Source organism: Lipotes vexillifer, unplaced genomic scaffold (assembly GCF_000442215.2).
Source record: "Lipotes vexillifer unplaced genomic scaffold, Lipotes_vexillifer_v1.1 scaffold810, whole genome shotgun sequence".
NCBI classification, from domain to species: domain Eukaryota; kingdom Metazoa; phylum Chordata; class Mammalia; order Artiodactyla; family Lipotidae; genus Lipotes; species Lipotes vexillifer.
The window spans coordinates 61,069-76,612 of record NW_006797357.1 but is presented as its reverse complement, the minus strand read 5'-3'; the positions used below and the strand labels follow the sequence as shown (position 1 = coordinate 76,612).

The 15,544-nt window shown below is 39.2% G+C and overlaps 1 protein-coding gene across 2 annotated transcripts in view; it reads right to left on the bottom strand.

Annotated features, from left to right (window-relative positions):
* The window catches only part of ANKRD55 (ankyrin repeat domain 55), a 103,853-nt gene extending 99,380 nt beyond the window's left edge, over positions 1-4,473 (bottom strand). Inside the window, exons 1-2 of one of the 2 annotated variants that reach the window (XM_007469265.1) lie at positions 4,355-4,473; positions 3,962-4,052 (exon numbers count right to left, since the gene is read on the bottom strand). In XM_007469265.1, coding sequence (XP_007469327.1) covers positions 3,962-4,019 — 58 coding nt within the window. In that variant the 5' untranslated portion in view covers positions 4,020-4,052; positions 4,355-4,473. Of the gene's footprint in view, positions 1-3,961; positions 4,053-4,354 lie in introns of those variants that run through there. The other variant, XM_007469266.1, reaches the window with a different exon arrangement.
* Positions 4,474-15,544: the final 11,071 nt, after the last annotated feature.

Here is a 15,544-nt window from a genome sequence, read left to right as displayed (position 1 = left end):
CGGTAATTTGTTAGAGCAGCCCTAGGACAGGATGCTCTGTATAAATCTGGGCTGGAGGGCCGAGCCCCTCCTCGCAATCTCACAACAGCTCTACCAGAGAAAAACCTGTGAGGGTGGGCCACACCCCCCCAGAGGTGCCTGCAGACACACTGCTCAGCTTCCTCAAACCCTTCTTACAGAGCTGGGGCAGGGCTAGGCTGGGTGAGGCCCTTGGGACCTCCCTCGTCGTTTCTATTTTCTCTCTGAGGCCTGGGTTCCTCCTCATGCAGGGATCTTTGGTTACATAACTGAAGTCTCAACTTCAGTAGGAACCTCTGTGTTCTGTAGTAAATGATTTTACTACGGGTCCTTTCCTGCGTGTGGGCTTTGAGAGGGAAGACAGCCAGGGAGAACACGTGGGACCAGAGAGATGTTGCCGTGGTGAAAGTAAGAAGCATAAAGCCGGAGTGGAGAGCTCTGAAGACCCAGGCTTCCTCCCTCACAGCTTCACAGGGCAAGCCAGAGACACGGCCCGAATCCTCTTGGCCAGGAAGATAATGCAATCTTTAAGCCTCCTAGCAACGCTGTGAATGTATAATATTATCCACATTTCACAGATGAGAAGATCAACCAGTTTGTCCAAGTCCGTGCAACTGGGATGAGGACTGAGACAGGACTAGAGCAAATGTCCATCTGTCCACAAGCCTCTGGCATGGGGTTGTCTTATTACCTCTGCTAAAGGGAAAAATAGAAAAATGCAATTGGAGGGACTCAGACTTACCAAATCCACCTGGTTTTGGTTTGAGCCAAACTGAAGGTCATTATTCATCATAGTTTCCAAGTGCACATTGCTGACCATTCTCTGGGCAACCATAAGCCAGAGCTGCCTGAGCCCTACCTCCACCTCAAAATAGCTGTTAAGACCAGAGATTGCCCTTGGAAAGAAACTTCTTAGTCTGCTGTCTGGATAGTGAACGCCTGGGTCTCAGTCCCCTCTGTTACTAATTAGCTGTGTGTTATGATCATAAATTGGCCCCCATTTTAACCTCTCAGCGCTTCACTTTTCCCATCTGAGACCTTAGGGGGATGGATGGAATGAGCGGTTCTCAATCTTTGTTGTACATTAGAACTTCCTGAGGAGCTTTGTCTGGCCATGCCCCTCACCAAATCAACTGGAATATCCAGTGGTGGAATCCAGGCATCAGGATTTTCAAAAACTGCCTAGGTGATTTTTATATGTGGCCAAGTTTCTCTTTTCAATGTTACATTTCATTCAGGTAGATCTGTAATCTCACAGCGATGAAAGGAGAAAGCCAAGTCTTTAATAATTATAATAAAAAAATAATAAAAAAGCTTACGAACAGCGATGCAACATTTCCTTCCCCCCACCCCCATGATGAATTAACAGCTGATAGAGGATGCAATGGCTCAGAATCAAAAATAAAAACAAAAACAAAAATCAAGCCAACCTCGGGAACAATCCACACTGTCAATGACTTTCCATACATAATTCAAACAAGTAGTCAAATGCCAACCAGTTGTGGAGAACACCATGGACTTCCTTGGTTTTTGATAGTGTTTTTCTCTTGAAGGCAAAATAAAATAGGACACAAAGTCGTACCTGAATGCCGATGCCTACATTCCATAAAGGTGATGCCGTCGCAGCAGTCTTACAAGACTTCTAAGATCTTTCCAGATGTAATGTCTTTTGTCAACATCTGCATGTAAAGCTAGTGGACACTAGAGTTTTGATTCCCCAGATATTAGGAATTCAAGGAAAATCCTCTACTAAAGCCCTACCCATACTCAACTTTTCAGGAGAAAGTCACTTCACCATGGTTTTGCCCAACAATATGATATTTAGAATCTATGCAATGGTCTAAACCTATTATGGCCTTTCATGCTTTTAAGAAGGTGGAAGGGTTAATGTGATAATAGAACTATTCAGGTATCATTTAGTTAACTGTTGTTCTAGGGGTTGCTCTAAATGGTACCCTGGAGTTCTAAAGAAAATAATTAATGTAGTATAGTCAACTGGCCTTAACTAAACCCTCATTTGTTCTGAGGACTGCTAAATTCAAGCTAGAGATAGAGAGGTGAATAGTCGTTCACATTTGAGGAACTCACGGTCGCGGGTGGTAATAATTATAACAGCAATGATAATAACAAAAGCAGCCACAGTTTGAAAGTAGTTAATGCATATCAGGCAATGTGACAGGTGCTTTTTGTACATTATTTTAGATTCTCACAACAACCTTGCTAGGTGAGCATCGTTCCCTTTATTTTACTGCTGAGGCAATTAAGGCCCAGAGAGGTCAGGTAACTTGCTAAGATCACACAGCTAAGACGTAGTTATTCTGCCATTCTAACCTACGTCGCCCAGGCTATTTCCACCATACCACAGCACCGCTAGAGAGAAATGACTGAAAAATAGAGATGGAGGTGTCAGGGAGAGGGTTAACTTACAAGGGGAAGAATCAGGTCTAGGGTGGAGAAATAGCTGTGAATTGCTCACATGAAAGATGCTATAAGAAAATAAATATTATAAATTAATACTTTAACTATGTTTTGGGCTCAGTCCTGTTAGGAGACACAACACTGGAACAGATGGATTCATTACGAGGGGCTAGTGCTCTGCAGTCAGTTCTAGCTCCCTCAAATTAGTCTTAAAAAAATAAACCCATTGTGTTTCTCTTTGAATTGCATAGCTCAATAATGTCATTTTTTAGCCCGTATGAGGTCTTTGGATCTAAGCATATTTTCACTTTTGCTGATTGCCGTCAGTGATACAAACTGTACAAAGGATGTGGTGGGCACAACTGTAACAATCACTTTCTCTATGGTGTTCCTAGCCCAATGCTGTGTAAACTGGCACATCCTGAAGATACACACACACACACACACACACACACACACACACACACAGTAGTTACTCAGAAATCTAAATGTAAGTCTGTAACTTGACAAAGCACTGAACTGAAATAATTCACCCATGAAACCAGATGTAGCTTGAAGGGTAGGTAGTTAACACACTATGGCCTAGAGCAGGAAAAGGGAAAAGGAAAGAAGCAATGAATTTTCTTAATGAGGCTTTTGCAGACCACCATTTTCACGGTGTAGCCAAAACAGGTAAATGACCAAAGGATCTTAGGATTCTGAGGAATACTCAGAGGGTATTGAAAGTGGTTTAGATATCAGATATTTAAAAAAAAAATCTTCTAAAATATTACTTACATTTAAAGAATGGAAATTTTCTGTACTTAGAGAAAAGATGCATAATTACACATAGGTATATATGTAATATACATATATATATGCATACACGCACACACTTCATATGCAAAATGTACAGGCACAGACGGAATGTCTGAATACATGTTTTTTATAAGGATGGATCAATTTCACAGCAATCGTTTTGTGTGGAAAATTACTTCCACACTGGGAATTATGAGTAAGAAAGATATATCCTTTCATTGCAAATAATAACATAGTGATAAGTCATTACACAACCTCGGATGAGATAATATATCAACTACAGCATAAATCCTGGCAACATATATTCCTGAAGGGAATCAAGAGATATTTATGAAACTATAGCAATGAGATATTGGGTTTATGTTACTTATTATAATGTATATATTTTAAAGATTTGAACAAAAAGCTAATGAGAATAAAGATGATACTATCTGAAATAGCTGGTGTGCTTGAAACCCAATTTTTAAAATTTGTAGGTAGGAGCACTTTAGCAAGACTAATAGACCATAAGCTTATTTTTCCCTTCTAAATGCTTATCAAATGAGAAGTGAATGTTTAGAACAGGTTTGTTTCCTATGTGAAATCCTCTTCCCACATCACACCCACACACCCACACCCACACACAGACACACACACACATTACTCTCTCTCCCTGTACAACTGCAAATCCCTACCGTTGGACTAAAGATGCAAAGAACCAAAGGGTGAGTTAAAGCAGCGTTTTTACCTTTTTGCTGATCAAACACAGATGGAGTGCTGAAATCCATGGTTGCTTGTCTCATCATTTACCATCAGAATGGCAAAAAGCATCCAGGTCTCTAGAGAGGAGAAAACACCAGCTTACACGTTACAGTCAACACAACAGTCAGTTACAGCATCCCTTGCCAAGACCTCTGTTTGAGAATTAAGTGTGCATTAGAGCTGCCGGTCTTTGTCAAGGCAAATGATGGAAATAGGTAAATGTTATTCCTGTAATACCTGACAGGAAAAAGAGTTACTTCCTATGGTCTCACTCATCAGTTATACCCACGTGTAAATATTATACACCCTCTATCCCCCAACAAATACAGAAAAAAAAAGCTCAAACCTTGAAAAATGGTTTTCACAGAGGGCCACCTGCCTTGGATCTGGGCCAGGAAAATACTGGAGGTAACGGAGCCTCAGCAGCTGGTGTGTTGTTTTAAACCAAAAGAAATCTCAATGGGTGAGTGAGGATTCACAGGGCCAGACGGAGCATGTGCAAAGCTGCCAATGCAGTTTGGATTCAGCTGTGTTCTTGGTGGAGTGAGAACTGCATTTGGGTCACGTGAGCAGAGTGCCATCTCAACGGAATATCACGTAAATATTGTAGCAGGAGGCTGCTGGCCATGTGCTGTATGGAGTAATTACCGGCTTTCACAGCTCATCTTTAGTCTCCCTTCAGCTCTGTTCTCCAAATGACAGGGAGGATGGGGGGAAGGAAGTACCGTTTGAAAGGTTGGATTTCAGGGCTCAGATATTCATGGCGATAAAATTAAAAGTGTGCAATCACAAGGGTGTTTAGTGCAGTATTATATGTGGTGGAAAAACCTCAAATCACCCAAATGTATATCATTTGAGGAGCAGTTGAATAAATGGTAGTAAATTCATACTCTAGATTTAAAAGTCTGAAGTAAATCTATATGAATTTATCTGGTAGGATGACTCTAATCTATTATTAAATGAAAAAAGTTATATATTTCATTTGTTCACATCTTTATAAAACCAGCAACCACCCACTGTATATATAAATATGTTCATGTATGTTCATAGGAACAGAGGAAGATGTATGAAGATACACTGTTAATATTGGTTACCTCAGGGGATTGCAATTAAAGTAGGAGATTTCTATCTTGTTATCTACCTCTGTATTTTTAGGCTTATTATAACAAGGCTGTTGTTTTATATTTCTTACTAAAAATCTGGTATAATAAATTCAAAACAAAACTCTACAATCAAGACAATCAGGTTTTCGGATAAGTCAAATAGTCATATAGAAGATGATCTTGTAAATGCTGTTGATAATGATAATAATTATTTTAAACTTAATTAGTGTGTGACTATGGAAATAAAAGCAGAAACCATTTTTCTTCGTATATGGCCACATTTGTTTTGATCTACTGATATGGACTGTGTTTTTCAATAGACAGGCTTCTTTCTTGTCTCTTGCCTCTCATATTTTCCCCATCAACAGACTGTCTGGCCTCAGTTCCCTGTGACAATACTAGGACCCACTTACCTTCCTCACATCAGCCTTTCCCCTACAAACACCCTGTGTTCATTTTATTTAAAACATGGGCAGAACCTACTTCTCATAAATCATTACACAAAATGTGTTCCATAGATAAATTTCTTAAATTTCCCAGTGCTGTTTTTTTTTTTTTTTTTTTTTTTTGCATTAACCATGAAAGCCAGACTTTGGAGGCCGAGAGTGAATTGGTGAAGACACTTTGGCTTACACTAGCAGATATTCAGTTAAGGAGAGATGGCTTAAGCTCACCCAACTGACTGAGGTAAGAGGAGCTGTGGTCACTTGGTCCCAAACACGAGCAAAATCAAGGATTCGAGCAAAATCAAGGAGTTATTCGGTTGGCCAAAATGTTTGTTCGTTTTTTTCCGTAAGATGGCTCTAGCAGCACTTAGTTGTCTTTAACTTCATGTGAAACAATTTTTTTAGATTGTATTGTGACAGCAGTCATTATCAGTGTGCATTTAAAAAAAGACTTATCAAAGCTGGTGAATTTTTTTTAACATCTTTATTGGAGTATAATTGCTTTACAGTGGTGTGTTAGTTTCTGCCTTATAACAAAGTGAATCAGCTATACGTATACATATATCCCCACATCCCCTCCCTCTTGCATCTGCCTCCCACCCTCCCTATCCCACCCCTCTAGGTGGTCACAAAGCACCGAGCTGATACCCCTGTGCTATGCGGCTGCTTCCCATTAGCTATCTATTTTACGTTTGGTAGTGTATATATGTCCATGCCCCTCTCTCAAAGTTGGTGAATTTTTGTGTAGCCATTTTAATATTGAAGATGGAAGAAAAAAAGCAACATTTTCGGCATATTATGCTTTATTATTTCAAGAAAGGTAAAAACAGAGAAAAAAAAGGAAACGAAAGATTTGTGCAGTGTATGGAGAAGGTGCTGTGACTGATCAAATGTGTCAAAAGTGGTTTGCGAAGTTTCATGCTGGAGATTTCTCGCTGGACGATGCTCCAGGGTTGGGTAGACCAATTGAAGTTTATAGCGATCAAATTGAGACATTAGTTGAGAACAATCAGCGTTATACCACACGGGAGATAGCCGACGTCCTCAAAATACCCAGATCAAGCGCTGAAAATCACTTGCCCCAGCTTGGTTATGTGAGTCGCTTTGATGTTTGGGTTCCACCTAAGTCAAGCGAAAAAAACCTTCTTGACCGTATTTCCGCATGCAATTCCCTACTGAAATGTAACGAAAACGTTCTGCTTTTGAAACAAATTGTCATGGGTGATGAAAAGTGGATACTGTACAATAATGTGAAGCAGAAGAGATCATGGGGCAAGAGAAATGAGCCACCACCAACCACACCAAAGGCCGGTCTTCATCCAAAGGTGATGTTGTGTACATGGTGGGGTTGGTAGGGCGTCCTCTACTATGAGCTCCTTCTGGGAACCCAAACGGTTAATCCCAACAAGTGCTGCTCCCAATTAGACCAAATGAAAGCAGCACTCGAAGAAAAGCATCCAGAATTAGTCAACAGAAAACGCATAATCTTCCATCAGGATAACGCAAGACTGCATGTTTCTTTGATGACTAGGCAAAAACTGTTACAGCTTGGCTGGGAAGTTCTGATTCATCCGCCGTATTCACCAAACATTGCACCTTTGGATTTCCATTTATTTCGTTCTTTATAAAATTCTCTTAATGGAAAATTTTCAGTTCCCTGGAAGACTGTAAAAGGCACCTGGAACATTTCTTTGCTCAAAAAAGATAAAAAGTTTTGGGAAGATGGAATTATGAAGTTGCCTGAAAAATGGCAGAAGGTAGTGGAACAAAAGGGTGAATACGTTGTTCAATGAAGTTCTTGGTGAAAATGAAAAATGTGTCTTTTATTTTTACTTAAAAACCAAAGGCACTTTTCCGCCAACCGAACAGATTAACCTCCTTTTAATTCATTTGTTCATTAATTCATCAGTTGCTATGGAAAGATTACTATGCTCCAATCATTTTGATAGGCACTGATGATGCAGCCGTCAGTAAGACAGGAAAGGTCTCTATGCTCAATGAACTTCACTTTGGTGCAGCTTCTGCTTCTGGCTATGCTGGAGTAATAGGGACTGGATTTACCCTCCTGCTTAAACAATTAGAAAACTAAGCAAAATATTTGAAATGATATTTTTCAGACACCAGGCAGTGCAGGCCAGAGATCCCTGGGGGAAGAGAAACAAGAGAGCTGAGCCTGATGAGTCCCCAACTTACTGCTTGGGAAGAGTTTCCAGGCTGAAGCACAGAGAGGGTGTGGTGGGTTCAGTGGTGCCCTTCCACCCCAAAGATGCATCCACATCTTAATTTTCAGAACCTGTGAATGTGACCTTATCTGGAAAAGGGGTCTTTGCCTTATGTAATCAAATTAAGGATCTCAAGTTGAACTCATCCTAGATTATCTGAGTGGGCCCTAAATTCAATGACAAGTGTCCTTATAAGAGACACACATAGTGAAGTGGAGTTCATGTGACCAGAGATTGGAATGATGTAGCCACAAGCCAAGGTACACTTGGAGCCACTAGAAGCTGGAAGAGGCAAGGAACAGATTTGCCCCTTGAACCTTCAGAGATAGTATGGTGCTGTTGACACCTTGATTTTGAACTTCTGCTTTCCAGAATTGTGAGAAAATAAATTTCTGTGTTCTCAGCCACTAAGTTTGTGCTAATTTGTTACAGAAGCTTCAAGAAAGTAACACAGAGGAGGACTTCTCAAAATAGATGCAGTCTCTATAATTGTTATATTTCTGTGCCCATTTATATCATTACCAAAACCAAATTAAAATGTAGACAATTTCACATGAGTAAAAGGGCTGTTTTGGACTCATTTTGAAAAAAGGCAGTTCAAATAGAGTGGAAAGGACATGAGTTTGAGTCTATTTCTTGTTAACTGTGTGATTTGGGCAAATTATATAACTTTTTGAGCCTCAGTGTCTTAATCTGTGGTATGGGGACCCCACCCCCTAAATTCTTGTGAGAGTTATTATTGTTCAGTCCACTTCCCGGGCTGCACTCATAGAGATAATTCTTTCTATACAACCAAAGCCAAGTGTAAGATAACATTTGGTTGTTTTTTTCAAGTGCGTTTTGAATAAGGCCCTTATTCAGACATATTCACACACTTTTCACACATACCAGGTGCCTGTGGTTCATTAATTCTCATCTACAACGTAGGAGGGGAAGAGAGGAGACGGTCTGTGTGACTGCAAAATCTGGCTCTGTGCTTCCTCTCCAGCTCATCTCTCACCACCCTCCCTCCGTTCTCACATCCGGCCACACTGGTCTCCTTTCTGTTCCTTGAACATGCCATGCCCTTTCCCAAACTCCCAAAACTTTGCTATTCTATCCCACCACTTGGAATGCTCTTTCTCCATTTCAAACGTCACCATTTCACAGAGGCTTTCTCTGACCACATTTTCTAAAATCGTCTTTCATTCCTTTACCCATCTGTCACTTCCTTCTCTAGAATGCCACTTTGTGGGTTAACAATGAGGAATATCCCTGTCAGGGAGACAGGCCTTTGCCCATGTACAACATCTGTCTAGTTCAGGGCTTCTCAGACTACCTGTGGTGAACAAGACCAGGTTTTTAAATTTCCAAAGCATCATGGAACTGATACATTAATAAAATATAATGAAAATTAATAACTGAAAAAGAAAAAATAAGATTTACAGAATGCAACCCCCAATCTTTATTATTAGATTCAAACAAGCATAAAGTTACATCAAAAGATGTAATCAAAACAGAGAATAATCAAAGAATTTTAAAAATGTACACATTGTTCATTGAAAGTACATTTAGGCATTAATATGCTGTGCTGTCCAATATGGTAATCACTAGCTACATATTGCTATTTAAGTTAAAATTTAATAAAATAAAAAACTTATTTCCTCAATCACAGCAGGCACTGTGATTGTATTTTGTCATAATTAAAAACTTTTTGTTCTTTAAGAGATGCTGGTGAGAAAACAAAAAGACAAACCACAGACAGGAAGAAAATATTTGTAAAACATGTCTGATAAAGGATTGGTATCCAGAACACACAAAAAACTATCAAAACCTAGTAATAAAAAACCCCTAATTTTAAAAAGGACAAAGATTTGAACAGACATGTCACCAAAGAAAAGATATAGATGGCAAATAAGTCTATGAAAAGATGCTCAGCATTATTACTCATTGGAAAGTATAAATTAAAATCACAATGAAATACCATTACGCACCTATTGGAATGGCTTTAAAAAAGCTAAAAACACACTGTGTGCTGGTGACGAAGATAGAACTCTGACACATTGCTGATAGGAATGCAAAATAACCCAGCTATTTTGGAAAACAGTTTGGCTGTTTCTTATAAAGTTAAACATAAATATGGCCCAGCAATCCAACTCCCTGGCATTTACTTAAGAGAAATGAAAACATATGTTTTCACAAATACCTACATGTGAATGTTTATAGCAACTTTATTATCACCCCAAACTGGAAACGACCCAAATGTTCATCAACCGGTAAATGAATGAACAAACTGCGGTACATCTATATGATGGAATACTACTCAGCAATGAAAAGGAATGAAGCACTGATACATGCAAGAAATGAGTGGATCTTAAATGCACTTGATTGAGTGAAAGAAGCCAGACACAAAAGACTATATACCGCAAGATTCTCTTTAGAAGGCATCCTGGCAAAAGATACAGAGATAGAAACCAGAGAAGTGCTTTCCAGCAGGGAGGGAATAAACTACAAAGAGGCCAGAGAGAACTTCTGGAGTGATGGAAATACTCTCTATCTTGATTGTGGTGATGGTTATACACTCTCTATTCACTTGACAAACTCAGAGAACTAAAACCCCTCCAAAAGGAGATTACTAAATCATGCCTCAATAAACCTGAAAGAACAAACAATATAAATTTTACTTGTATAATTTAACTAATAATATTATCCTAAAATATGTTTTAAAACACACTTGTTAAAAATTAAAATGACTGAAAATAGCAAGTTTTAAAAATAAATAAGTGTGAAGAAAACATAGGTAGTACTCTCTTTGACAAAGGTTGTAGTATTGTTTTTTTGGCTATCCTCAGGCAAGGGAAACCAAAGCAAAAATAAACAAATGTGACTATATCAAACTAAAAAAATTTTTGCACAGTGAAAGAAACTACCTACAAAAGGAAAAGGTCACCTACTGTATGGGAGAAGATACTTGCAAATGATACATCTGATAAGTGGCTAATATCCAAAATATACAAAGAACTTGTAAAACTCAATTAACATCAAAAAAAAAAAAATCACACAGCCTATTTAAAAAATGGCAGAGGATCTTAATAGGCATTTCCCCAAAGAAGATATACAGATAGCCAACAGCCACATGAAAAGATGCACAACATAACTAATCATCAGGGAAATGCAAATCAAAACCACAATAAGATATCACCTCACACCTGTCAAGAGTGGCTATTATCCAAAAGACATCAGATAACAAGTGTTGGGAAGGATGTGGAGAAAAGGAAACCCTTGTACACTATTGGTGGGAATGTTAATTGGCACAGCTACTGTGGAAAACAGTATGGAGACTCCTCAACAAATTAAAAATAGAGCTACCATATGATCCAGCAATTCCACTCCTGGGTATTTATCTGAAGGAAAAAAAACCCCACTAATTCGAAAAGATACATGTACCCCTATGTTCACTGCTGCATTATTTACAATAGCCAAGATATGGAAACTACCTAAGTGCCCATCAATAGATGAATGGATAAAGAAGATGTGGTATATATAGAATGAAGTATTACCCAGCCATAAAAATGAACTCTTGTCATTTGAGGACTTCCCTCGTGGTGCAGTGGTTAAGAATCCTCCCGCCAATGCAGGGGACACAGGTTCGAGCCCTGGTCCAGGAAGATCCCACATGCCGTGGAGCAACTAACCCCGTGTGCCACAACTACTGAGCCTGTGCTCTACAGCCCACGAGCCACAACTACTGAGCCCACGTGCCTAGAGCCTGTGCACTGCAACAAAGAGTAGCCCCCGTTCGCCGCAACTAGAGAAAGCCTAAGTGTAGCAACGAAGACCCAACGCAGTCAAAAATAAATTAAAAAAACCCAAAAACCTCTTTGTCATTTGAGACAACATGATGGGTCTGGAGGGTATTATGTTAAGTGAAATAAGTCATACAGAGAAAGACAAATACTGTATTGATTTCACTTATATGTGGAACCTAAAAAACAAACGAACAAACATAACAAAATAGAAACAGACTCACAGATACAGAGAACAAACAGGTGGTTGCCAGAGGGAAGGGGGTTGGGGAAGGAAAGAAGAAAGAAAAATAAGTGCTTATTTTTCTGAGATCCGTATACACAATTAGATTATAGTGCATGAACTAACCTTAAAATATCATGTATTTAACACTATCCTACTCTGCGTGACTTTCCACACAAGTTTGACAGCACCCAAAGTGGTCTACACCACTTTCACAGAGACAAGTTCATTACCACAGGCTTGGACGTGTGGCAATGTCTAATTGCTGTAACAATTTCTAAATGGTTACGTTTAGAAGTACTCTCAGTTTCTGAACATACCTTGTCTGGAACTGGTGACAAGCAGTTCCTGGACTGGCACCAGCTGTGGCCCACACCTTGCATAGGGCTGGTTTAAATCGCTCTTCCTTTGACTCTTCCCATGGTGGGCTTCTTCCTACCATCCAGGTCTCGGCTTAGAGAGGCCTTACCCAACCTCCATATTCCATGTAAAGCAGGAGTTGCCTCCCTGCCCAACCCTAATTACAGTTAATAAAATGTCCTCGTTTTTCCCTTCTTGTAACTGTCACTCTCTGTAACTAACTTGTTCTTCATTATATCTTCATTATCTGTCTCCCTGTAGTCTAGGCTGCTGTTCCCCAGACTTTTCAATGTGCTTCAGCTGACTTTCAAATATCTGTGCCTGTGTCTTGGTCTGAGGGCATTTTCCCAGAATACAGAAGGTCACTTTGCCAGCTCTGGGGGCTAGGCCAGAAGTGCCGGGGAGCTAATCACCCCCTTCCCCGACCCACAGCAACCCTCAACCAGTGACCCTTGGGAGCTGGCCTATAGACACCAGCTGCCTTTAGATGTAATGATTCTGAGGTGTGCTGTTTTACTCCATTTCCCAATGTTACCCTTTAAGAAATAAGCTCCACTGCCACCTGTGATAACTGGTTTAATAACACACTTTTTATGGGCTGCCATTCCCTACCTGTATGACATCTCCCCACCCACCTTTCCTACCCCATGGTGTTTCCTGTACTTCTCAATAAGCTACTTGCATTGGAATCATTGTCCCAGGATCTGCTTCTGGGAAAACTCAAATTAAGACACTTCTCCAGGAGAGGGTAAACTTCCTAAGGACAGGGCCCTTGTCTGCTTTGCCCACTCTGTGACCCCAGTCCAGTTCAGAATGAAGAACAGAGGAAGTGCCAATAAATATTTAGTGAATGAAGGACTTCACTGGAGGACTTTCCTTGCCAAAGTTGATGACTTGTTCACTGACAATGTTGCATTAGGACCCAATTAACCATCACTTATTGGGGTAATTCCTTATTAAGAACTTTCTGGTGAGGACTTCTGATGACCTTGACATTTTCCCATGTAAACAAGAAACGATATATTTGAGAATTTCAGATGTGCTGCTATGTTTTAATGATATTCTGATAGTGTTGTAAACCTAGCGTACACTTACAGAGAGGTTTTAGGTAGTCCTACATTTTATTCGGGTGAAACCAGAGGCTTCTCTGCAACGTGCTCAAGTTACGGAAGTGGGAACTATAATGGCGGCTATGTAGGCAGTGATGGGGGCTTGGACATGACACAGCCCTGAGTTTAAGTTCCAGCTCAGCACATTTCTAGCTTTGTGATACTGAGCAAATTACTTAACCACAGTTATAAACGAGGATAAAAAATACTAATCTCGTAGGGTTGTTGTAAGAGTTAAAACCCAGTAATATACGTAAAGTGCTATTGTGAAAAACTGAGATTATGCATTGGTTTTAAAGCAATCTGTTGAAGTCACTTAACTATTTTACTGAAAAATGCCTTTAGGTTTGTTTCTGATTTTAGAAGGATATGTATAGTCTTTCTTCCTGGTTAATTAAAAGGAGACCAAAGAAATCGGTTAGTAGGTTAATTATTCATAAGACTCACGAGAAAAACCAATCTCTTCAAACAAACATGGTTACAACTTTAAGTGAACAAATATAGTTCTCTACCACAAACTTTCTAAAATCTGTAAATTCTTATAACAAATAAAAGGTTGTAAAGTCAGAAGTTCTTGGATCTATCAAAATAAAACTTTCAATATTCTATCGCTTTTCCCATTATTAAGCAGACTGTATAATGCTAAGGTGACAGGTAAGTGTAGATTAAATTTAAATTTTATGGTAACTGGCACATAAGTCTTTTGAAACTTCTTATTTTAAAATTGACGTAAAGGCCAATAACTAAACAGTACTTTGCATTCTCAAAGTAGTTTGGTCAATATCTTCTCTGTTTAAAACTTTTCATTAAGATTCATGATATGTTAATTTCAATTATCATTTTAATCAATACCAACTTAAATAATGCAGGTTTTTTCATGTTTCCACAGTGCTTGCTATAGACTGAATGTTTGTATTCCCTCCAAATTCATATGTTGAAAACTGTATAACGGTACTTGGAGGTGTGGCCTTTGGGAGGTAAATAGGTCATGAGGGTGGAGCCCTCATAAATAGGATTAGTGCTCTTACAAAGACTTTTTTTTTGAGATTTTAATTGGATCCTTTTAAGTGGTCATTTCAGAGCTTCTAGAGCTGTACTGTTCAATAAGGTAGCTATCAGCTAATATATGTGGCTGTTGAGCATTTAAAATGTGGCTAGTCCAAATTGAGATGTGCTTTAAGAGTAAAATACATACTGGATTTTGAAGACTCAGTATGAAAAAAAAACCCAAAATGTCCCCTTAATAAATTTTATGTTAATTTTATATTATGATGATAATATTTTAGACATATTGTGTTAAATACAGTATATCACTAAAATTAATTTTACCTGTTTCTACATATTTTTGAATATGATTACTAGAAAAATTAATACTACACACATGGACTGCATTTTATTTCTATTGGACCGTGCTATTTTATAGGATCTTGGCGTGATCTTTAGGAAAGGCTGTTTAGCTGACTGGCTGAGCCATATTCCTTACTTTCAGCAAGATTGATGGGGCACAGTTTGAAAGAGGGTAGAGGAGGAGCAAAGGAAGCATGGCCACACTGAAGAGCATGGAATACTGAAGCACCCAGAGAAGCCATTATCATTATTTTCATTGTTACCATCATTGTTATATAACCCAGGAGTCCATCACCAAGTTTTAGGTTCCCAGCAGGTATGATCTGAAAGATAGGTCTTCTGTCTCTCACAGTGCCAAAACAGTGCTACTCATATAGTCAGTAGCCAGTAACGGATACTGGTTTGTTAAACACTAAAATGTCAGGTGCCCAAATGGACAAATCCAACTTTTGGCAAAATGGTGAAGTAGGTGATGGAAGCCTTCTGACTCCACAGTGAGTATTCCTTTCCTCCTCCCTTTCCCCGTCTGCACAATCCCATTCCTGGTTAGTGCAGACACCCCCATTTCTGACTTTGTCCTATGTTTTCCTTTTATTTTTCGTTTTCAGGCTACTATAAACTTTTATTTTCATGCATATCATGATGGGAATTTGGTGAGTATCAGGCATTTCTAGCATGCTCAGTTTACTCTGTAGCAATGACTTTATTTAATTCATCAGTCATATGATAAATATTTAATGAGCACTGACTGTGTATCAGGCAATGGTTGTGGTGCTGGGGATATGGTGGTAACCAAAATAGAGATGTGATCCCCATGCATGAGCAGCTTTCAGTTTAGAGATGATTTAGGAGGCCTTCTTCTGTGGTCTTCTGGCATCTCAGAGTCCTTGGATGTTATTCTTGGTCACCAGAAGCCTGAGGAAATATCTCTGAATGACCAATGTCTGTTAAGACCCTCCCCATAACTGGGCAGA